Below are 23785 nucleotides of genomic sequence, written 5' to 3' on the forward strand. Positions count from 1 at the left end.
AAACGATACATCCAAGGTTCCAGCAACAGATGATGATCATCTGCCAAAACTCACAAGGGATTTTCGATTCAAGCCTGTAAGGATTTCAGATAGGAGGAGATGCAACAAAAAACATCTCTGCGATCAGTCACCGAAGCGTTGCACTGGAAAGAAAGGATCGCCAACATTCACGACTGTATGGTTTACAACAATCAACAGTTCTCTCCTCACCACAGCGAGCAATACCATCTATCGAAAACTCTTGTTAGCATCCACAAGATACAAAACTACCTCGACATTAGCCATGCGATCCTGAGAGGGTGTTCTGCAGCAGTGGGCCTTTTCTGCCCCCATGAAAACCGGCAAACCTAACTCAAATAATGGTCCCGGGGGATACAGCCATGTCCGCCAGCATGCCTTCAATCCTGCACAGATATGGAAATGCAGAGCCAGGGCGATGTTATTAGAAACACAAGGGGTGCTTTCGCCAAATATGGAACAAAATGAAGATATAAGGATGCACTACCTCTTGAATTGGGGTGCTCTCGTCATCTTGCTTCTGCCCATCAGCCTCGCTCTCTTGGTTCTGGCCATCTGTATCCATCTTTTCAGCTTGCTCTGAAGCTTCAGCCATGTTTGCATCAGGTTTGGGCATTGCAAATTCAGCAGGCACTTGACCAGTGCTCAATGCCTGACCGCCATGATCCACAAACAAGCTATCAGCACACGGTTATAAGCTCAAAACTGAAAAAAAAAAGGCTCAGAACAAACTCATAAGAAATTACCTTCTCTAGCCTTGCAGCCTCCTCAAGAGTGTGGGTATTCGCAATAGCAGCCTACAAATGTAAAGAATCTGTCAGCAGATAGAACATCCAGAACTATTGGGTAAAACATGCAATGGGAACTATTATTCATTACAAACTGAACACTGATTGAATACTATACAGAAGCTACTAACATATTTGGAAAAGAATTTGCAATGCAAAAACTACATTAAGAGGATCCTGGCTAAACTTTTTAAAGCACATGAACATGATGTATTCGTATTGTGTGAAAACAACGTGTGTACCTTGATAGCTGTGATTTGTTCAGGAGTTGGAGCGACTACTTTAGGAGCCTGCACCTCGTTTGTGGTGTCTTGAGCATCTGGCTGTCCAGGAGTAAACGTTTTAACAGGTACCTTCTTTGCCTCTTCCTCTGCCTCCTTCGAGTGAAACTTTTGTGCTGCTGCAACTCTCTCCTGCAAAACAGAAAAAATATCTCCCAGGGAAATTCAGAAACAGAAAGAACAGCTATACAAACTAGACAATGGAAAAACATGTCAGCCAAAGCATTCCATGGTGTTCATGCATCTAATTCATGAAAATCCAAAGTCAAAAGAGCTGCTTGTTTGTCCCTTTTGCTGTAAGCAGTCCCGTGGTCCATTCCAAAACATATTTTGGAGCCATTCCAAAGGAAATGAATAAACAACCTGTGGGGAATAAATCAACTAATCAAGCAGCAATGCAGGTTTTGTCTAGGTTTATGTTCCAAAAAATAATATGTGACTAATTGTAGCTGAACATAAATTAACTAAACTACTAGTCCCATTCGCACAAACGCAAACATGAAGAGGGCACCAAAAGAATGAGTGATGCATCAAAACTATCAGATGAAACTATTGCTCGCTTGTTTGCGACAGCAACTACGGTGCTTTTCTGGACATGATGATATGGAGGAATTAGCATAACAGCTGGTGGGTTGTATTAGATATGTCCTCCTTCATCACATGGACTTAACTGAAACATGGCTGAGTTGGTTATAGACCCAACATTAGCTCAAACCACGAAAGATGATTGCAACACTGTGAATTTTGAACTCCTTTTAATATCTTATGTTACAAAAGTTTTTTCTCAAATGACGATAGTTACAAAAAAAAATCTTAATTAGTAGAGTGCATGCAAAATATCTCATCAAATGATTAAGGTTAACTGTGCATTATGATTCGTTGGAATTGCCAGAAAAAAAGGCGAATAATTGAGCAACTAAGGTTTTTCATACTTAAAAACTACATGATTGAGGAATTAATAAGAAAAATTGACTACAGATCAGCCATTAAGAACAGAAGCATTTGAAAGCTACACATAAGAATGTCTGTATGGCAGATTTTCAAGAAACCAAATATGAGTGCAAAGTATAATAACATTTCTGAATCTTCATAGGATAAACGACATTGCTAACCTGCTGTTTCACTTTCTTGAAATCCAGCAAACGCAAATGCTTCAATTTATGGATGACATATAGCCTGTAGTCTGGCTGCTTAGTTACAGTATTATCCAGTAAACTGAGATATTGTAGCTTTGGAAGAGATGCCAGGGGATCAATCTCCGCAAGGTTTGTCAGACGGTTGTTTGTGAGCACAAGAGTATGCAGCTTTGGCAAAAACTCTACATGCAAAAATCCAAGAAAATAAATAAATAACAGTCAGGTGTGGAGCAGACTACGTAAGTCACAAAACACAGAATAGAGTAGTTTTCTTACCACCGAGATTGGGATTGATACGCGTGATTCTGTTATTGTTAACTAGAAGAGTGCCAAGACGATTCAAGTATGGGAAGTTTTCAAGCTTGACAATCTCATTGTCCGACAAGTCAATCGTGTCAAATTGGTCCTGCAGAGAGAATAAAAACAAATCCTGTTAAGAAAAAGCTATAGAAAGAACAAACACAACTACTTCAAATGAGTTCAAAAAATTATTACTCCAATTCCAGTCAATACAGATAACCAAATATCAAATGATCACTAAGTAAATGAATGAAATAATCAAGATGTGGATAACCCAGAGCAACAGATATTGGACGGGCACTGTATTAACACACAAAAATTATATATGTTCTTTATACCCCCCCCCTCAATTTTTTTTTAAAAAAAGGATGACAAACAGTACGATAGACTATTAGACAACATATCACCCACAGAAGAAAGCATGTATCTAGAACATCAAAGATGTGATGCTCAAATCAATAAATAGTTAAGATTCCAATTTCCAAGTAACAACACCAATAGTATGTGTACAACAAGCATGTTCACTACTGAAATGTTGACCTCTAGTAAAAATGTACAAGGCCCTTCAATACGTCGACCTAATCACTGCCTCGCTAATAAGTTGTTTGCGCCTCTGGGATCAGCTTCTCCAAACAGTAAGCCGATATTGAAAATAAAACCCTCTTTGGTTTACCCACCAATCTATACCTACGTCTAAAGCATGTAAGGTTTCCACCTAAATTTTTGGTTGGTCCGCCTTGTGTCATTGACAGGTGGGCCTTAGTCCATCCCATATGCGAGTCGGACCAAACCCTCCATCCACAACTTGATCACGTAGATCCCTGCAAATTAATGTATGGGCAACTATACGTATCCGATACTTATACCAACTTTGTCCGTAGCAACGCACGGGCATATTTGCCTAGTGCTCACAAATTTCTAAATGATACCTTTGCTAGGACAAACAGTTACCACCCAATATGCCAAGGATAACCTATCTGACAGACGATTTAGATAAGAAATTAATATGTTTATTTAGAGCCAGCTGTAATTCAATGGTCAAAGCAATACTGACAGAAAGTAAAATTCCCAGAATTTAAGTATACACGTCCAAAGATTGAAAGTGAATCCCACACTAACATTGCTAGTGAAATCAAAAGGAATGGAACTACACCCTACCAAGAACATGGATTACAGGGCAGCGTACATTGTATACCTAATCATCTAGCAGGTAGTGTGCCAATACAAATGAGCATACAGGATTTTAAAGGAAGCAGCCGGCGGAGCTCACCTCAGTGGCTCCGAGGTTCTCGATGACAGCGATCTTGTTGCCTGCAGCAAAGGAGGAAGAGCAAGGGCGTAAGCCTCCCAAGAGCAAAATCACAGAACCCTAGATCTAACAGGCGGTTGAGCGAGTGAGCAACCTCGGAGGTCGAGCTCGCGCTCCTTGATGGCGTTGAAGAAGTGCGGGCTCTTCCATATCAGGTCGGCGGTGAGCCTGACCATGGCGGGAGGTAGACGGCGGCGGCGGCCGCGGCTCGGGAAAAAACGGGGAGAAGAGGAGAGGGAATCGGCGAGGTCGGAAAAACCCTAGTCGAGCAGCGCGAGATGGACTCGCCAGTCGGTCGTTGGGCTGTATTTTGGTTTGGACCCAAACTAGCGATCTCCCACGATGCTACTTTTTTTTTTTTTGCCCTGGCTCCCGAATCCTTTTCATTTCCGTTAATCATATCCCTGTCTGTTTCCATCAAGAGAAAAACTTTGCATTCCTTTTCCTATTCTATCCAGCATGAATGAAACATATAGTATCTCGATCATGTGAAACAACAGAATACATTCTTTTTAGACAAACATAATATATTCTAATTACAATACAAAATGCAATCTAACTTGTAAACGCCACAACAGCTATGAAAATATTACTTAAGTTACCTTCACCACCTAACTTTTTAATAGCTATAAATAGAGTAAAGAGTGTGACTATATTTATAGTAAAATCTTTGAAATAAAGATATGACACCCCTCTTTTATCCTATGCATTAAAAGATAGTAAGATTATGCATTCAACACATTTGTCGATGCCCAAATGTTAGGTAGGTAGATCTTTGTTGTGTATTGATACATGTTTGTGTAATTTGTAAGACATCACTAAGAGCACTTGTACGGTATATTTATTTGATGATAAAAGGGTATTGGGTACTTTAGTAGTATCACATTATCAATAGAAATTTCACATGCAAAATATTAGTATGAACTCATTCTATATAGAGCCATTGTTGGATATACCAGACAGACTTTGTATGTGACTTTGAATCCTAATTTTGTTTAAAAAAGGCAAGACTGGTACTTGTAGACTACTTTTGAGAAATATTTAAACATTACTGCAACATGTTTATTCTTTTACAAGTGAAAAATCCATTTTACTATCATGAACAGCGTATAAATTGATCCTATAAATTTTATTCATGCAAAATTGTATCTCTATGGTTGTTTTTATATTAGAGACTCCTAAAAATGAAATTTTAAACAACATAAGTAATGAAGTCCTATGCCACTGCATAAAAAATCATGCTTAGAATTTTAATTGTGCATGTGAATAAAATAAAATTTTCATTAGTGTACATTGAACCAGCAAAAATAATTAGCTCGAGTGAATCAACCCAAACTTTTATTTAGAGGCTTAAAAGGATAAATTGGATTGTTCATAATAGTAAAATAATATTTTTCCTTTTATGATATACTCTTATAAATTATATAAAAGTATTGGAAGTGGAATCTTGTAACTGGCACATATACCTACTCCGGTTACTAGCGAAATATTTTCAAGGTAAAGGTATATGGAGAGAAACAAACATTTCGTATATTATTTCTAGAATAAAGGTATCCATGAAGGCTCTAATAAGCTAGCATACGAGAAAAATACAAAAAAAGAAGGAAAGTAAAATCGTCGTATTATTTTTTTTACCACTACATGTTTGTTGACTCTAAGTCAAACACAGATGGCCTTCCTGATGTTTGAAACTGCGTTTCATACAACTTTGAGGGTGTCCCCGCAAAACACCACTACAAACCCACCCCTACCTTCATCCCCTCTCGCAAGTAAAGCCGAGCAGATCTCCTCGCCGCCTCGCCTCGTCCTCCTCCGGCGCTTCCCGCGATTCCGACCATGGTGAGCGCCCCGTCGGTCTCATCCTTCGCCTCGCTCTCCATCCTCATATCTTCTCTCTACGCTCCGGCCATTTTCCTGCTCTCTGGGCCTGCGGGCATGCCGCGCCCCCTTGCCTAGGGTTTCGATCTCGTTGATTACCTGCGATCTCGCAGTCTGACTCTGCTGTTGATGGATGGGTGCAGGAGGGCGACAGTACCAACCTCGATGCGGCGATAGAGTCACTCCTGAATGTCGAGAAGCAGATGAGACTGGCCGGCGATGTCGCTGGCACGCGGAAGGCCGTCATCGACATCGTCGAGCTTTGCTACAAGGCGGGTGCGTGGAAGACACTCAATGACCAGATCGTTCTCCTCTCGAAGAGGAGAGGCCAGCTCAAGCAGGTTGGGCTTTGCGAGAATTCGCCTCCCTTCTCTCACGTCTTCTATTGTATCATGGAGTATGTCTATTAGACCTTTTAGATGTGGCTTAGCAATTAGTTTACTTCTGCAAAGTCGATTCGTGCTTAAACTTCAAGTTTTCTCCGAAACACATGCGATTGAAGTGACTAAAGAAGTATATGTTACTACTGTAAATTTGTTGCCATGCTCCTGGCACTGTAGCTATTACTTCTAGTATTGATCCGATGTTGAACTAATTATCTGTTAAAAGAAGCTGGAATCAAGAAAGATTTCTGAATCAAACTCGCCTGTTTAAACTGTCTATGGTTAAAGGGAGTATGGTTTATTCATCTAATAACATTTGCTGGTTGCTGCATCTGTAAGGATTACAAACAATAGGAACACATTATATCATACTTCATAACACTGTTACTCCTTGCAGCAACCATTTTACAACATAATATTGTCTTTTGATGTGGTTCTACCTATCAATACTGGGTTTTCCTGTGTACACAACACATCAAGCATGCACATGCCTGGCTCGTCATAGTATTATTTTGCAGTACATTTCTTAGGGTTGCACTCTGTAGCCTGAAAGCCCTCGTCCATTTCCATGGTGATGTTTAGATATATGCTGATGTGATTCTATTGAACTGTTTTCATTTGAGTGTTTGTTAGGTTAATTATTTTCCTAAGACCAATGAAGAATTACACTTATAGGAGTATCTGTATTGGCCCTATTCATTGTTGAACAATCACAATGCTATTTTTATCTGCAAGCAGTTTTCTTTAATCTTTCTTTGTGTCCAGTGGACTCTTTTAGTTGCTTGGACATATAATTGGCAGATTTCGAGTCTTATGTGCAATCACCTCTGGATAATGTTTTGCCCATGATCAGAATGCTTTATTAGATCATTACAAGTATGTAGTTCTTTACTTCCTTTGGTTGACTCAAAAAGAATAAAAGTCTTCTTATGGCGTATACTGTACCAAAGCAGTACAACTTGCTTCACTCTACTATCTTGTTTTTTCTGATTCATGTGCCATCACTGTTTATTTGTTTACTTAAAAATAGATAAATGTATGTGAAGCAAGCCAATCTATGTATTCCAATTGCTAGTATTTATTTTTGTTTACTATACACTTAGCTCACCTTCTTTGTTATTTATCGCAGGCTATTACCGCCATGGTTCAGAAAGCAATGGAGTACATTGATTTGACGCCAGACATGGACACACGCATTGAGCTAATCAAAACATTGAGCAGCGTCTCTGCTGGCAAAGTGAGAACTTTTCCATCTTGATAATCTCTTTCAGATTCATTGTCTTCGTGTGTGTAATCTCACAGTTGTGCATGTATTGTAGATATATGTCGAGATAGAGCGAGCAAGATTGATCAAAAGACTTGCGAAAATCAAAGAGGAGCAGGGAAAGATTGATGAGGCTGCTGATTTGATGCAAGAAGTTGCTGTAAGTTTGCACTGCACTAAAATTGAGGATATGTACTATTGTCTTTTGTGGCAATGTTTTGTTACTCTTTAGATTGTTTCTCAGTTCTCACCATCTATGACTAACAAGCTGTTTATCAGGTCGAAACATTTGGCTCTATGGCAAAGACAGAAAAAATTGCTTTCATTCTCGAGCAGGTACTATGCCAATCAACTATGATAGTACTTTGGATTGTTACCAAATTCTGGCTCATGCGAAACTTACTGCTATTGTTGTCACAGGTCCGGCTATGTCTGGATCGTCAAGATTTTGTCCGAGCACAAATTTTATCCAGGAAAATCAGTACTAGAGTATTTGATGCAGATCCATCAAAGGAAAAAAAGAAACCGAAAGAAGGTGACAATATTGTCCAGGATGCTCCTGCGGAAATACCTTCCCTCCTAGAATTGAAACGCATCTACTATGAACTGATGATTCGGTACGTGATGCTTCTGCTCGATTGGATTGATGCACCAGTGGCCTGTTATTCAATTACTATTGTTGGCTCTGTCACCTGTGGAAATTGCTTTTCGTTTCCTCTTCTCCCCCAATTACCTGCCCAGTTTCTTTGTTCTGTTTAATCTTATGGTTTGCAATTAAGCTTCGGACGGAGCCTATCATAATTCTTGATTGTCTCTTCCCAGATATTACTCGCACAACAATGATTACCTGGAGATCTGCCGATGTTACAAGGCAATCTATGATATTCCAGCTATAAAAGAGGATCCAGCAAAGTGGATACCGGTACTCTCTCTTTCTGTCTACACACACGCGCGCATACACTCCCCCTTAATTATCTGACTACCTGAATTCATTTGCAGATTCTTAGGAAGATCTGTTGGTACTTAGTGCTGGCACCTCATGATCCTATGCAATCGAGCCTTCTCAACGCTACTCTAGAGGATAAAAACCTTTCTGAGATCCCAAATTTCAGGTGCAGTTATATGTTTTCGAAATTGCAATCTCTTAACTCCTGGCGGGCTTATATCTTAATAATCATTTATCTTTTCCTGTTGCAATTGAAAAAAATTAGATTACTGCTGAAGCAGCTGGTTACCATGGAGGTTATCCAGTGGACAAATTTGTGGGAATTCTTCAGGGAAGAATATGACAACGAGAAGAATCTCGTTGGAGGGGCTTTGGGTGCCAAAGCCGCGGAAGACTTGAAGCTGAGGATCATTGAACACGTATTGCTTAGTTTGGTCATTGTTTACTTATATTCATTTTGCTTTATACTTGTCAATTGAATCTTAATTCTTGCTCTCTTCAGAACATCTTGGTTGTCTCGAAGTACTACTCAAGGATTACCCTCAAGAGGCTTGCGGATCTGCTTTGCCTGAGTTTGCAGGTTTCTATTTCTTCACCTTTGTGCGATATTGTATTTTGTTCGTGGTGCCAACTGTGGCATCTTGTCTTTATTTATGTTCCAATGCATGACAGTTACCTATTTTGTGAGGCATTTTATAACTGTAGTCTAACTGGCACTGCACATTAATCTTTCAGGAGGCAGAGAAGCATCTTTCAGACATGGTGAACTCAAAATCACTGATGGCAAAGATCGACAGGCCAATGGGAGTGGTGAGCTTCCGTACAGCTCAAGACAGCAATGGAGTACTCAACTCATGGGCCACAAACCTCGAGAAGCTCCTTGACCTTGTGGAGAAGAGTTGCCATCAAATACACAAGGAGACAATGATCCACAAGGCTGTGTTGAAAGCTTAGTTTTCGGCTCTTGGCTTTATGTTCCCTTGGTAGCCTCCCGTGGTCAAATTTCACAAGCTTTGGCCAAGCATCCCCTGCTGCTTTGGATATTTGTTGTCGGGGCCATACTCACTGTCCTCCAATTTGCTTAACTCGTGTATCTTGCTGAATATTATTTGAATTCCTAGATCTGCAATCAGACACCTGCTCTTGAAAACTAGATCTAGCTTATTGAATTTAGAGAAGAAAAGAACGACCATTTGTAGAGGTTTTTATTTCAAATGAAACGTTGTTCTAGTATGCTACGCTAATCCTCTCGGCTTAACAAGTTTCTTTCAGAACACGATGTCTTCACCATGGAACCGCAATACATTTGCAAACTTGCGACGGACATTGTCTGTGTTGCAAACTCAGAAAACCTTCACAAGCTCAGCCAATTAGATATAGTATTTGGGTGTGAAACTGTGAACAACAGCAAACTAGTAGCTTGCTCATGCTGCTGGGAGTTGAAAATACAGCAAGCCAGTAACATGACATTGGAAATTTGCACGATTATTAAAATCACAAATTGCAGACAATCTTATCCTATTCCGATAAAAGTGCACTGAGCATTTGGAATGAATTGTCTACAGCTTAGCATCTCCAGTTCTTTTTATCATGCCTGAATTGTACAGCAAATATTACTACATTTATCTCCAGTTCTTTTATCATGCCTGGTTCAATGGTCTCTAAGAACATATCGCTTTCTCTAGAGTTTCCTGCAGTTCTCCACTCTTGTATGCCTCTGCAAAAATAAACTGTGATGTTAGCATTAAGCTCGGCTCGAACACTGAGATAAAATCCATAATTGAATCGTTGTGGAAACAGATAATGAACATATCTCATGTATGGAATTCAGTTGCTCGTGTATGTGAAAAGGGCTGAACTGGTGAAAAGTTAAGGTAATTCAGTTGCTCAAGTATCTGAAAAGGGCTGAACTGATGAAAAGTTTAGGTAAATGTATGTATAGGGGCATCTGCAGTGTGTATATGCAGTGTTTTCTACTTAAATGTAATTATCGCCTTTGCACCGTAGATTTGTGCGCTTTTGCATATTTTCCTCCTGGTCAAGCTCAGTATTGCAAATTTCATACAACTCACCTTCACTCACTAGATAAACATCACACAAATTAATAATTATGTTTAACTACGTAGAGGTTGCCAATACCTAAAATTGATGTCCTCCCCTCTCTTTCCTTGAACATTCAGTCATGTTCATTGGCAATGTACTTTCTAAAACCATCACATCCTGGGGCAGAATAAACCTATAACATCAGCTCTACAGTCTATCCAAGCCTGCAGGACACCATGACTATGAGAGTATCTAGGACTTCAAAATGTTCATCAGCCCTTCTGTCTAAAACAGTAAACCAGATACTACTCAGAGGTCGTGCAGATGCTAAAAACATTATGGTTTTGGAGATGGTCAAAGATGATATGATTTGTGCTTATGAATCGCCAAATCAGTAAAAAGTTGAGCCGTTCCTTTGAGTTTACTAATACAGATAGGAAGGGATTATGAATGGCCATCAATTGGAGTTATGGAATGGGAAATGTTTTGCTTTCCTAACAAGATTGAGAAAATTGGTGTTCTGATAGAGTGGCCATCATAATGATGGTTTGTCTGAATAGGGTGGTCTTGTAGTTGTCATTGGCACACTAAGGCATGAACATGACTGGTTCATGCCTAGGCTTTGACACCAACGCAGCCTCTTTCAACCACAATAAACAACAAGGACGGCAGATGCTATAGACAAAACAAATTGGAATATAAACACAGGAATGAAATAAAGATTGGTTCCATATAAAGCTGATCCAAAACAGCAAGCACTAGCTACTTATTTACCATTTAGAGTTTTAGATATGCCTTTGCTGTGTACAACGACTGCGATGAAGAAAGAGAAAGACTTGTGCCAATGAATTCATGTAGACCAGCAACCAGGATTTTCCAACTGGTTGGTGACTGGGACACAATGCGCGTGTGAACCAAGCATACACTACTCCAAAGTATGCCTTCAGCATACGCAAACTATGATATGCTCAAAATCCGCAACATATGTATGGAGCTTTCACTGATCATTTGTGAAATCTAGCATCTCAGTGATAAACCGTTCAGACTGTAATGTCAAGGAATCACGAGTTCAGCAAAAACGACTAGAATTTTGACGCGCGGGCATCTATAAAGGAAGTGAGAACGCATATATACCAACGGTGATGTCGCATCCGCCGAAGAACTCGCCGTCGATGTAGAGCTGCGGGAAGGTGGGCCAGCTGGAGTACTCCTTGAGCCCCTGGCGGAGCGCCTCGTTGGCGAGCACGTCGAGCGTCTCGAAGGGCACGTCGAGCGAGCGCAGGATCTGCACCACGGTGTGGGAGAATCCGCACTGCGGGAAGTCCTTGGTCCCCTTCATGAACAGCACCACCTTGTTCGACCCCACCACCTTGTCCAGCGTCGCCCGCATCTCCGGGTTCAGCGCCGCCAGGCACCGCACCGACCGGCCGCGCGCAGAGGGCTGCGCCTGCGCGGGACGGCCGAGGCTGAGGCTCTGAAGAGCAGGAGGAGCCCGCGGGAGCAAGGCGACCCTAACGGGCTGCCGCCGCGCGGAGAGGGGGAGACGGACGGAGGCCCCGGCGAGAGGCCTCGCGGCCGTGGCGGAGGCGGCCATCGCGGTGGCTGGCGTCTGGTGAGCGCGCACCGGCGGCGACGGATGGTACGGAGCCGTGGGTGTGGTGGACGACCGAGACAAATTAATTATTCGACCAGTAATTTCTTCTCCTTTTTTTTTGTGGCCGTGGAGGAACCAAGAAGAAGAATCGGAAGCCCACCGGCCCATCACTACCGGGGCCGCAAGTTTCGGGCCGAAAATCCAGCGGCCCAGCACCGTACGGTTGATTGGTTGGATCAAGAGCAGCGTGCCATTCCCAGACGCCGCCTCCTCCCTTCTAAAGCCCTAAACCCATCTCCCCCAACCTTCTGTCCACTCCTCTGCTCCTCGCGCCGCCGCCGCCGCCGCCGCGACGCGACGCAATGGCTTCCGCCGCGGTGCTCCGGAACGCCGGCTCCCGCCGCCTCTTCTCCTACCCCACGCTCCGCGCCGCTACGATCTCGGCGCCCACTGCACTCCCCGATGCGCCCGCCGCGGCTGCGGCGCCGACCCAGGCGCCTCCGATGGCCGGGACCCTCTGGGCGAGGTCGATGGCCACCTTCACGCGCACGTGAGTACCCCTCAGCCCAGATCCGCTCGTGCCCGCTAGTTTCTCGGTTCGGATTCATGTGATTCGCGGCATTCGCTTTTCCTCATTGGTTCGTGCGATTCATTTCTCAATTCGGTTGAATCTGTGGCAGGAAGCCCCATGTAAACGTCGGTACCATTGGGCACGTCGATCACGGCAAAACCACTCTCACTGCTGCCATTACCAAGGTTGGGTGCATTAGACATAGTGCCAGCTCAATGCTCGCTCGCTTCATGTCCAAACTATTAGGATGATTCAACTGCGTTTGTTTCCTCGATACAGGTTCTAGCCGAGGCGGGGAAAGCCAAAGCCATCGCCTTTGACGAGATCGACAAGGCTCCGGAGGAGAAAGCGAGAGGAATCACCATATCAACGGTTGGGTCCTAGTGCATGTCTAATTGTTTGGGCTGATGCATTTTTTTTTTCATTTATCTTCGTTTGTTGTAATCCGTTGGTATTGTTTGTGTAGGCTCATGTGGAGTATGAGACGGCTAAAAGGCATTATGCTCATGTGGATTGCCCAGGACACGCTGATTATGTCAAGGTAAATGCCATTTATGTTTTATCTGTTGAATGGAATATTTTGTGTTTTTGTGAATGAAATTTGTTTGCACGTGAAATTGAGAATATCCTAGCAAATCAGGCATCTAGAGCTATTTCATTAGTTAGTAATTGTCCCACATGCATTCTCTTTTGTTTATGACCCAAAATAATTTTCTGCGAAAATGCTAGAACATGATCACTGGAGCTGCTCAAATGGATGGCGGTATTCTTGTCGTGTCAGCACCTGATGGCCCGATGCCTCAAACAAAGGAGCATATTCTTCTTGCTAGACAGGTTTCAATTCTTGTTTAATTTCTCATTTAAATTGCTTCATCATGCTGTCTTTGCAGTTCTGATCATATTAACTCGTGCTCTGTTTTTAGGTTGGTGTACCTTCACTTGTATGCTTCTTAAACAAAGTTGATGCTGTCGATGATCCAGAGTTACTCGAACTTGTAGAGATGGAGCTTCGTGGTACACTATCATCCATATCTCTACACTATTTTTTTATTTCATTTTCTTATGGTTGTTTGCATCTTTTCTGAGATTGTTTTTTTCCCATCTTTTCCTGCAGAGCTCCTCAGTTTCTACAAGTTTCCAGGTGATGAGATTCCGATCATCCGTGGGTCAGCCTTGTCAGCTTTGCAGGGAACCAATGACGAGATTGGAAAGAATGCCATAATGAAACTAATGGATGCAGTTGATGAGTACATCCCTGATCCTGTGAGGCAGCTTGATAAGCCTTTCTTGATGCCGATAGAAGATGTTTTCTCTATCCAGGTGATTGCATTTTATTAATTATGACTACTGCTGTATGAACTAGATGTGCAATTATGATGTTGCTTCGTTCACTGTTAAATTGGCATGCAAGCAAAAAGATTCAACAAATGCTGAGCTTTTCAACATCCATATGCAAACATTACTTTATCTCGGGATGTGTGAATGATTTGAGTTCTATGAATTCTGGGATGGTGTTCGTTAAACATTTATAGTTTGCACCATCAATATATAAAGAATTTACGTAGATTCACAACATAAATTTGATTTTACGAGATGCATCATGAAAAAGAACACTTGAGTAGTATATGTTCTTCTCATATCACTTAGTCATTGTTACCATGGAGACCAAGTTGATGTTAGGAATACACAGTACAATCTGGTGTTGCCTTATATTTGAAAATTGCTTCTTTTTATTTTGTTCTATTCATAGTCTGGTTTAGAGCCAAAAATTGGCTATTAAATGCAAAGCCTGTTACTAAACCATGTTGGGCTGTTTATTACAATGTTGTGGTATCTTGAACTGGTATTTATACAAGCTGAATAACATTTGGCATTAAAGATGGTCTATTGAAATTTTGCTCCATCCATCACTGATGGTGCAGCAGGGTGTTATTTGAATACCGTTAGTTTCAACATCTTCATAAATCGATGAAGACTGAGAACTTGTATTGCCATTTAAGATAACATCAATTATTCGTGTTTGATCTGCAGGGTCGTGGAACTGTTGTGACTGGGCGTGTTGAACAGGGAACAATTAAAACTGGTGAAGATGTTGAGATTTTAGGTTTGACACAGGTGAGTTTGAACCTGCCTTTTTATTCCCCGAAATCCAATGTTGAATATAATGCCACACAGCCCAAAGATTAGATATTTATCCAACTGTATGAAGAATTGGGTGAACAGTTTTAGTCTTTTAGACCTGCCCATGGCTTCCTTTTATTACACATCTGGTGTCTTGTTGTGCAAAACATGGAGTGCCAACTGAGTATACAGCCCACTTTTATAACAGCATAATGTTCTTCTTATATGTGCCTAGTTGATGTTGCTTTAGATGCAACACAGCAGAATCTGAGCACACTAATTTCCTAGTTTTCCTTTTGAAATTTAGTACCTACAGCTTTGATCCAATGTGATGAGATATATTCTTGGTCACAGAGTGGTCCTTTGAAGACTACGGTTACTGGTGTTGAGATGTTCAAGAAGATATTGGATCATGGAGAGGTAATGATGCTGAAAGCACGCCGTGTCAGTTTTTCATTGATTCAGTCTTATACTTGCAACTTCTTGTGTTCAGGCTGGTGACAATGTTGGTCTTCTCCTTCGTGGTCTTAAGCGTGGTGATGTTGAGCGTGGTCAGGTAAGAATTCCTGACTTAGTTAGACTAGTGAAGTAATGGAGTTGGGAAACTGCTGTACATGGTTGTCTGATCACCAAATAATATTTACATGGCATTTTATTTCCACAACTTGTGGTTCTCCAATAGTAAAATTCTTGTACCTCTTTTGTTGATCTTCTCCTGTCATTGTCTACTATTTCAGGTGGTGTGCAAACCTGGTACTCTCAAGACATACACAAAGTTTGAGGCAGAAATATACGCCCTGACAAAGGATGAAGGTGGTCGGCACACAGCTTTCATGTCAAATTACAGTCCACAGTTCTACTTCAGGACTGCTGATGTCACTGGAAAAATTGAGTTGCTTGGTGACATGAAGATGGTTTTACCCGGTGACAATGTGACTGCAAATTTCGAGCTGATATCGCCTGTTCCTCTTGAACCAGGTAGGAACTATGTTAGCACTTCACTTAATTTGTCCTGGATATAGCTGAGATTTTGCATGAAAACAAAAGAATGAACATGATGTCTGTTTATGATGCGACGCAGGGCAAAGATTTGCGCTGAGGGAAGGAGGTAGAACTGTTGGTGCTGGAGTTGTCTCCAAAGTTATTAGCTAATCAGTTTCCACTTTGTTTCCAGTAGCAATTTAGCGAAAATGAATGTTGATACATGTCAGACCGGGTTAGAAACGAGAGCAAAGGAACCGGTTTGCATTTTTCTTGGAATGCATGAGCAAAGGCAAATGCTGGCTGGCCTGGCCACCATTCTGGACAGTCTTTTGTTTCCTTGTTGAGGTGGTGCTGTATAACACCGCAGTTAGTTTGGTTAACACACTTGTTGGGCATAACTCAGTGATTGAATAAGACAAGTCTCGCCATAAAGCATATTTACCGGTCATTTTGTTTGGCCATGAGAGCTATGTGTGTATGCACGTATATATGCGTGATGATGTTTGCTGTCGCTGCTTGGTTGGATAAAATGATTGATTCTGTTTCAGCTCATGTAATGGATGAACAGGTGAGTCAGCGCAGGGTTATAATTATTATGATGGGCGATCAAGTATGGTAGGCCTTTCATCCATTGTTCAGTCAAGTTTGACATGCTTGGTTGGAGGTTTACCGTAGCTTAAGAGGATACTGGTTACCATCTGAATGTGCACAGGAATCAGAAGTTGCAGTGAGAAGTGAGCAGCGTGAATGGTGCGAGTCGCTATTCTGCCAAGGGCCTGTTCGGTTTGAAAGGAGATTGGAGTGATTAAATTCCCTGTTAGTTAAATTCCTCCTCAATCTCCTATCTCCCTCTCCCTCTTTGGGGAGAGGATTGGCTTCTTGCGCTTTTGGTCAAGCAAGCAATCATGTACACTAGGATAGACCTTTGCCAACCTTGGATATATAGTTTCTCCTTTTCCCTCTCCTTTACTAGTATTTCTCAACTCTTTGCATCATATGATGATTCCTTAGTGGCTAGCCTTAAGGAGAGCTGCAGCTTTTGTGCAAGCCTCGGTAAGTTTCTCTGTCCGATCACATTTGAATAAGGCCATTCTGCTTACTATTAAGTAAAATCCCTCGTTTATCTACTGTTCTATTGCTGTTTCATGTTTTTTTCCCTATGTAAGCAAAAATAAACGCCATCCAAGTGAACTGGCTGTGATAATGGCTGAATAATCGTACACACAGCCCCAAGGGAGACTCTGTTCAGAACCAGTGGATGGAGCAATGGCAAATTGGCAACCAATAGATGCGTTTCAGGATCATATGGAACCAGAGATCAGACAATCACAGCAGCACAACCAGAACTAGCCCCACAACGACACAAGTTTGCAGATGAGTCCATACTGACTGAAGCATACGACACAACGACACAGAGGGTGTTCAGACAATGCAGATCGACACACCACGAGCTACCAAGGCAATGCAGAGCTCGACTAGTGTTAAGGGTGTTCTTAGGTGGACGACGACCCCCCCGTTACAGCTTCATCTCCACTTCACTGTCATATGTGTTTGGTAACAGCTGCACTTGAGTCCTGCAAAAATGGTGATTCAGAGCTTCAGATACATAGGTTAGCAAGGTTCCAGGGCGCAAGAATGAACGATTTTGCAAAGAGTGTGGCTCTGTACAGGAAAAGACAGTAATGCAGCGTGCAAAGCTGCACCTGCAACACAGTTACTGCAGGATTTCAAGCCCAACCCCCTTTTTTACATTTAATTGTGTTACGATTTGGTCTGTAATAGAATGTTTGGCTTCTGAACAATGCACCTGATCTGATTGCACACTTGCTTTAGCTTGTCGGTGAGGGTGCAAGCGCTCGACCTTTACGACATATCACCCACATAAAAAGAACAGAATATTAAATTAATCCGCAACAGAATAAAATTGTTCACCAATAACATAAAGCAATAGAATAGATACCTGTACAGAAAGCCACGGTTTGCTGGATATCAGTTCTTGACGCAGTGCCATTGCAAGCAAAGTAAATATCAACAATGTCATCAATGCTGAGCTTCTACCTCATTCGTTCACTTCTTCCTCATTTTCTCCTGGCCAGGCAGCCAGGGTTTCCGAGCCCCGTGCCTGACGCGCCGCCGGGGAGACGGGCGACGCTCACCTCAGGCTGGGAAGGCGGCTGTGGGCGGCGCCCACTGCTCGCGGCTGGGACGAGCGCCGATGGTGGTGGGGCGTGGGGTGAGGGTAGGTGGGGAAGGAAGCTAGGATGTGGGGAAGGTCCTGGCGACAACGATTTGTTTTTTGTGGAGGGAGGCCGGAGGTGAAACCGAAGGACTTGGGCGGAGAGCTCCGACGGCCACTCTGTTCAGCTAAGGAAGAAGAACAGAGAAAAAAAGAGAGGGAGGAGGAGCTGGGAAGGCGTCTAGGTGCCAGGCGCAGCGGGTACAGGCGAGCTTGCACGGCCACAGGCGGAGCTGGTCGGTGGCCGGAGTCCGACGGCCGCGTGGTGCTAAAGCTCTCCGCCCGGTCAGGAAGAAGGCCGATTCAGTTCAGCAAGATCAACGAGTTCAACTCGATTTTTCTCAAGTTTTTATATTCAAGTTCGTCTAAAAGTTAAACTAGGAACTGTAGATGGATGATAGGGCTGCAATTCTTGTATTTAAAGTTTTGTGATTCGAGCAAAGGATTTGGAGATCAGGACAGTCAAAGTCCGGCCGATGCAACGAGTTTGGTTCACGTTTCAGAGTTAATTGCCGCCTGAACCTGCGACTTTCTTTAGATTTCTCCCTCGATTTCAAACAGTGTCTCATCAAAAAGTTTAACTGCAGTTTATAAAGGGTGGATAGGGCTCTAAATTTTGTATTTCATATTTATATTCAAGGTAAAGGTTAACTGCAGTTTACACTCAAAACTCGAGTCCCTGATCCACATCACCATCAACATAAAGGAGAAAACAAGGGCTATAAGATTTATATTCAACGTTGGGTGAATAGATTCGTGACTGAAAAGGAAAACTGGGTTAAACCTTGGTCCAATGCACAGGTTCAACAAGGTTCAGACTACAGATTTTTGTGTTTTCCACAAACTTTGACCAAACTTTTGAAAGCTTCAAACTTCAAAACTTTGATCCCACAACACCAACTATGTGTAAACCAAGGTAAAGGTTTTAAACACTAGTTTGGATTTTGGTAAGTGTGCAGGTAAAAATAAAGTTAACAGCATCTGAACTTGAGGATTCGGGCAAAAACAAATCAGAGACACAAGGTGGCTCTCGCATCGCCTGGCCAGCGCCGATGACCCCCAGTAGCGCCCGCGGCGGCCAGGCAGGGGCGGGGACGAACGCGTGGGGGCTCGAAACGCGAAAAACGAAAATTTAACCCTCAATTAATGTACGGTCGAGAAAAAAGATCAATAAGTGAAGAACACCAGGGGAACAGCGATCTCCATCGATGTTTCTAGTAAAGGAGATCTGCGATTTAGCACAGGGTACGCCTTCACTCCGCTTCCGACATGTAAAGAGAGCAGAATGTAGTAGCACATGAGCTCACACAGCTCGCTAAACGTTTGTTTTATAGTGCAGTGTGGTGCAACCGAGCTCCAACCTTTATTGAGCAGTTGCTCATGATTGTAACTTTGTTGCCGAACAATTAATTAATAAAGCTCTCTCTTTATTGAAAAAAAGGTAAAGATAAAGATATATATCTGCTCACTGTAGGAAGAATATATCGGATATAATGCATGGATGTATTGCATTGAGATCTCGGCCGGTATACATAAGAGTACAAAGATTTGAGGGATAAGGCAATCCTGGATACATATGACAATCTACGATAGGGATATCTAAACTACCAAATATACTTTAATATTCTCCCGCAGTCGTAGCGGGAGCACCGTAGACGGTGAGGTTGGAGAAGAAGCCGAAGGCAGGAGCCGATGGGCTCACATCCCACCGAAATTAGAACGTCGGTGCGGTGCGGATGCCGTGATTGGAGAGATAACCGGCAAGTAACTCATGCGGATGATAGCCCTTTGTGCTGATGTCGAGGTAGCCGAGCCGGAAGGTGAGAAGCTATGGTTGAGGATGCCGTGCGTAGAGTAGCCGTGGTCAACGTGGAGCTATCGAGGTTGCCAAAGACGAGGTAGCCGCACATGAAGCCACAGGCGCACGAGGAGATGCCATGACGGTGGCGTAACGGAGAAGATGCCAGAGATGAAGATGGGGATGCGTCGAGGCAATCGTAGAGGAGGATCGATGCCGAAATCGATGCAGTCTGACCATCGGGCGAGACATTCCCAGGTTTGCCAGGCCTGGGAACGCATCAGGGATGATGACACGTACCGGTGTTGCGAATACCAGACGTGTAAGGGAGAGTGCACAAACAGGCGCCGTTGTCCGAGGACCAGCAGAGAAGCCCTCCACAGCGGTCGTAGGTGCAGAACGGCGGGGTAGGAGATGCCGATGCAGCCCGCGATTGCTGGAGTAAAGAAACGAGGTGGGGATTAGACGGCGATGCTAGCAATGAGGTGTTGCTGGACGAAGCAAGGAGGTAGACCCGGACGATCTGACACAAGGCCTGATGATCCGTATGACGTGCCGGCGGAGCTCAAAGGAGTCGGCAAAGAACTCGAACAGCCTGATGAAGACCATGCATGCAAGGCGCACTGACGCGTGGTCAACCATGAAGTCGAGGATGTGGTCGGTGGTGGTGAGGATGCAACAGCGGAGGAGACCATGGGTGGCGCTACTGCTCCCCGAAGAGGTGATGCAGCGGCAGCCCTCCATACTCGGGGAAGTGGCGTGCAGTACGAGGATGGATGTCACGGTAACCGGATGGATCACGCACGTCGGCTGATCAGACCGAGTATGCGTAAGGCGAGATGACGATGGGTGAAGTCGGCGGAGACGTCCCGATCGGTGGGGGCGATGATGAGCCGGCGAAGGACGACGTGCGGGCAAAGAGGCAAAGAGGGCGGAGCTGACGGGCATACCCTAGGGCGCCGTCCATATCGCCGTGCCGCATAATCGAAGGTGAGAAGAAGTCGGTGAAGTCAACACCGACGTCGAGGTAGAAGCGCGAGGTCGACGGGGGATGGATGACGCAAACCAATATGCTATGGTAGACAGATCGAGTCCCGATGGGGGCATGGCCACTGTGTGGCCCAACGGTGCAAGGCAAGGCAGGGCAGCAACGGCGATGAAGGTCCTTGAGGACGGCGCCGCCCGACAGGAAGCAGCAGAGGGTTCCCAACGGACGCTAGGGCGCAGCACCTTGGAGGACGCCCACAGTTACGACGCCCTAGCGTGTCCGAATCTGTTGCTGCATGACGAGGTGGTGGGCGGCACTTGGCCGCGAACCTGAGCGCTTCTCCCTGGGGCGGCGCGAGGAGCAACGGAAGACTCGCTCAAGATCGGAAAAAACCCTAAACTCATGATATCATGTAGAAAAAATATATTAGATATAATGCATGGATGTATTGCATTGAGATCTCGACCGGTATATCTAAGAGTAGAAAAGAGTATAAAGATTTAAAGGATAAGGCAACCTATGGATACATAAACAGTCTATAATATGAATATCCAAACTACCAAATATACTCTACTGCTCACAATGCAAAACGTTGCCGCGTCCGTCGTCCGCTCGGTCGGCAAGTAAGTGGGCCGGCGGCCGATCGAGCGTCGTCGTCACCCATCTGCATGCGACCTCAGCTCAGTCGATGCGGCCTGCTGCCTCCGCTAGCTCCTGCATGCCGCTTCGTGGTCGTCTATCATTGGTTGCCAACATCATCACTACTGCACTAGCTAGGGATCACGCGCTGCGATTGCGAGTGCCATGGCGCCAATGCAAAGAGGGGTTCGGTTCGTTTCAGAGTCTATTTGAAGAAATTAAAATTAAGTGTTAAATTTTAGCATCTATTAGCATTTGTATTTTGCTAAAGTTTTTAAATTTTAGCTATAAAGTTTAGTCCAATTCCATTAACACTCTCGTTTGAATATAATAGTGCTAAACTTGGGTATTTTGGAACATTAGCATTTGGATCCAAATATCCTCTTAATAATTTCTAAATTCCTAATTCCTAGCTAGCTAGCTAGCTTTGTCGTGAGGAACTGATCGAGGATATATAGATTATTCTGCCAGAATGCGGGCCTGTGAATGGCCTGCCTGTGCAATGCAAGCAAGGTGAAGCTGCATGCTCGTCGACCAGGAGGAATTAATAAATAGAGTAAATGGAAAGAGACAGTGGATTACTGGGTGATGGCGGTAGCTCATCATAAGTGATGGTGATGATGAGTAATTCAGACTAGCTTATTAATTCGAGTAGTAATATAATCCAATCTCCAAGCACACAGCATGCTGCAGGCATAATGGCCGGTTTCAACTACTTAGCTCAGAGAGCTAGGTCTATCAATCATAATTTATTGGCCGGTGGAATCAATAATAATATAATAATGGAGAGGCGTAGACGAACGAACAAGCTATGGACTGGACCTGCATGCTAGCAGCTAGCTACAACCACCAAGCGGCAAGTAGCTCAGAATGATCGATGCCACCCATCTGCGACCTGGCCGGCCATGGCAGTACGTAGTGCCTCGGCGCAGAATCGTTGGTTGCCTCTTCGATATATATGATGCTAGCAGCTAGGCCACAGATAGAACGATGCGCTCTCTCTCTCTCTCTCTCCCTCCCTCCCTCCCTCCAATAACCTAGCTAATGACTTGTACATGAAAAAAAATACATAACTATACATGAAAATATTTAACTTTTTGGTCAGCGCATTGTTTGTACAATAACAAAGAACTAATATTCTTAATTACAACAATGTGCAACTGTAAACAAATGAACCAAACAAAGATATATAGGGTAACCCAGAACTATACATGAAAAAAAATATAATCTTACTATTACTAATTCAAGGCTCCTTCGAAGCTTCCACGTGAAGTCACCTAGGATCCTAAATGGACACTATTAAAAATTAAAGAAATTCTAGAAATTTTCACAAAATTTAGAAATATCCGGCCATCAATCTGACAGCTCTAATCATAATAGTCATTGGATCTGTTATCTTTCCTAATAAATTACCCATCTCCGCCATTATGAAAATAGACTAAAGTAATCCCCTAATTATATATCCAAATTACCCACCTCTGCCATTTAAAAAAAATCTAAAGTAATCCCTAATCTTTGTGTAAATTACCCACCTATGCCATATAAAAATAATGCAAATAACCCCTAAATTTGTATATAAATTATCCAATTATATCATTATTAAAAGCCTCTAAATCTCAACCTAAATTATATAATTATAATAAAATATTAAAATGCACCAATATAAAATTCTAAATTACTATTTCTATCATTATAGATATATTATTTATATTATTGTTTATATAAAAATACTACCCATGATATATATCACAATGTATTCATATATGATGAAAGAGATAAAAATACTAATTTACAAACTAATGGTTCGATTAAATATATATCAAATACATATGGAGGTGTGATGCAAAATGAAATCTATTTTAATTAGATAATGATAAATATGTATTTTAGAGTATGTGTCAGAATATCTAATAGATGAAAGAGGGTTTGAGATAGATAGTTATAATTAATTTTTATATTAATTTTAGTTAGAGGAGCACGAGTTGATAGGCTACTACTGATAATAAGAATGGAATGAAAATCAGCACGGAGGAGAAGGACAAGTCATCAAAAATGTAACTTTGCACGTCATCCTCGCCGCCGGAAACCTCCCTCGAATGAAGCAATATAATGGAACAGGCGGCCTAGGGCCCGGGTTATTTGCGGCATACTAGTAGACGATTAATTTGAAAAAGAATATAATGGCAGAGCTGAGCTTCACTGAACTGCTTGAAAAAACAAGCACGTACCGTCCGTGTATGTGTGTGTGTATACATGATTTTGTTTTTTTAGTTAGGAATTTCGCCCGCGCGCGCGCGCGCACACACACCTCTCTCTCTCCGTGGAAGGCTGGAATTAATGTCGCCTGGTCGGTTTGCATGCATGCTTGCTGCTTATATTAGTAGTATTATTTCTAATTTGCTTCACCTACATTACTCGTGCCTATCTCTATCTCTACTTAAATCTACTCACAAATTAAAATCGATCTCAGTGGGTTTCATAACATGCAAGTTTTATAAGTATTAAATA

General features: G+C 42.8%; 4 protein-coding genes and 1 long non-coding RNA gene across 6 annotated transcripts; 2 read left to right on the forward strand and 3 right to left on the reverse strand.

Moving 5' to 3' along the window:
• Positions 1 to 60: 60 nt before the first annotated feature.
• Positions 61 to 4132, reverse strand: LOC112875322 (U2 small nuclear ribonucleoprotein A'). The gene is made up of 8 exons (XM_025939126.1): positions 3927 to 4132; positions 3794 to 3834; positions 2500 to 2629; positions 2200 to 2405; positions 1049 to 1219; positions 765 to 815; positions 506 to 670; positions 61 to 404 (listed from the first exon to the last, which is right to left on the reverse strand). Exons 1-8 carry the CDS (start codon positions 4006 to 4008, stop codon positions 399 to 401), a joined length of 852 nt encoding a protein of 283 aa, XP_025794911.1. The 5' UTR covers positions 4009 to 4132; the 3' UTR covers positions 61 to 398.
• A 1402-nt stretch (positions 4133 to 5534) lies between these two features.
• LOC112873750 (26S proteasome non-ATPase regulatory subunit 12 homolog A-like) lies at positions 5535 to 9503 on the forward strand. The gene is made up of 11 exons (XM_025936797.1): positions 5535 to 5671; positions 5854 to 6051; positions 7223 to 7330; positions 7413 to 7517; positions 7637 to 7693; positions 7778 to 7974; positions 8180 to 8279; positions 8357 to 8469; positions 8569 to 8722; positions 8806 to 8883; positions 9039 to 9503. Exons 1-11 carry the CDS (start codon positions 5669 to 5671, stop codon positions 9255 to 9257), a joined length of 1332 nt encoding a protein of 443 aa, XP_025792582.1. The 5' UTR covers positions 5535 to 5668; the 3' UTR covers positions 9258 to 9503.
• A 264-nt stretch (positions 9504 to 9767) lies between these two features.
• Positions 9768 to 12040, reverse strand: LOC112873751 (monothiol glutaredoxin-S7, chloroplastic). Of its 2 annotated transcripts, none has more exons than XM_025936798.1 (2): positions 11481 to 12038; positions 9768 to 10020 (listed from the first exon to the last, which is right to left on the reverse strand). In XM_025936798.1, the coding sequence occupies exons 1-2, from the start codon at positions 11938 to 11940 to the stop codon at positions 9965 to 9967; spliced, it is 516 nt and encodes a 171-aa protein (XP_025792583.1). In that variant the 5' UTR covers positions 11941 to 12038; the 3' UTR covers positions 9768 to 9964. The 2 variants fall into 2 exon arrangements, with proteins under 2 accessions (XP_025792583.1, XP_025792584.1); XM_025936799.1 differs by lacking the exon at positions 9768 to 10020 and adding an exon at positions 10457 to 10523 and having other exon boundaries at positions 11481 to 12040.
• A 165-nt stretch (positions 12041 to 12205) lies between these two features.
• LOC112873749 (elongation factor Tu, mitochondrial) lies at positions 12206 to 16082 on the forward strand. The gene is made up of 12 exons (XM_025936796.1): positions 12206 to 12490; positions 12621 to 12696; positions 12791 to 12883; positions 12978 to 13052; positions 13241 to 13345; positions 13435 to 13525; positions 13626 to 13831; positions 14543 to 14626; positions 14987 to 15052; positions 15126 to 15188; positions 15370 to 15610; positions 15714 to 16082. Exons 1-12 carry the CDS (start codon positions 12303 to 12305, stop codon positions 15782 to 15784), a joined length of 1359 nt encoding a protein of 452 aa, XP_025792581.1. The 5' UTR covers positions 12206 to 12302; the 3' UTR covers positions 15785 to 16082.
• Positions 16083 to 17050: 968 nt separating this feature from the next.
• Positions 17051 to 18431, reverse strand: LOC112873753. The gene is made up of 3 exons (XR_003224813.1): positions 17577 to 18431; positions 17424 to 17477; positions 17051 to 17190 (listed from the first exon to the last, which is right to left on the reverse strand). It is a non-coding gene; the product is annotated as an uncharacterized LOC112873753 (long non-coding RNA).
• Positions 18432 to 23785: the final 5354 nt, after the last annotated feature.

Source organism: Panicum hallii, chromosome 9 (genome assembly GCF_002211085.1).
Source record: "Panicum hallii strain FIL2 chromosome 9, PHallii_v3.1, whole genome shotgun sequence".
NCBI classification, from domain to species: Eukaryota; Viridiplantae; Streptophyta; class Magnoliopsida; order Poales; family Poaceae; genus Panicum; species Panicum hallii.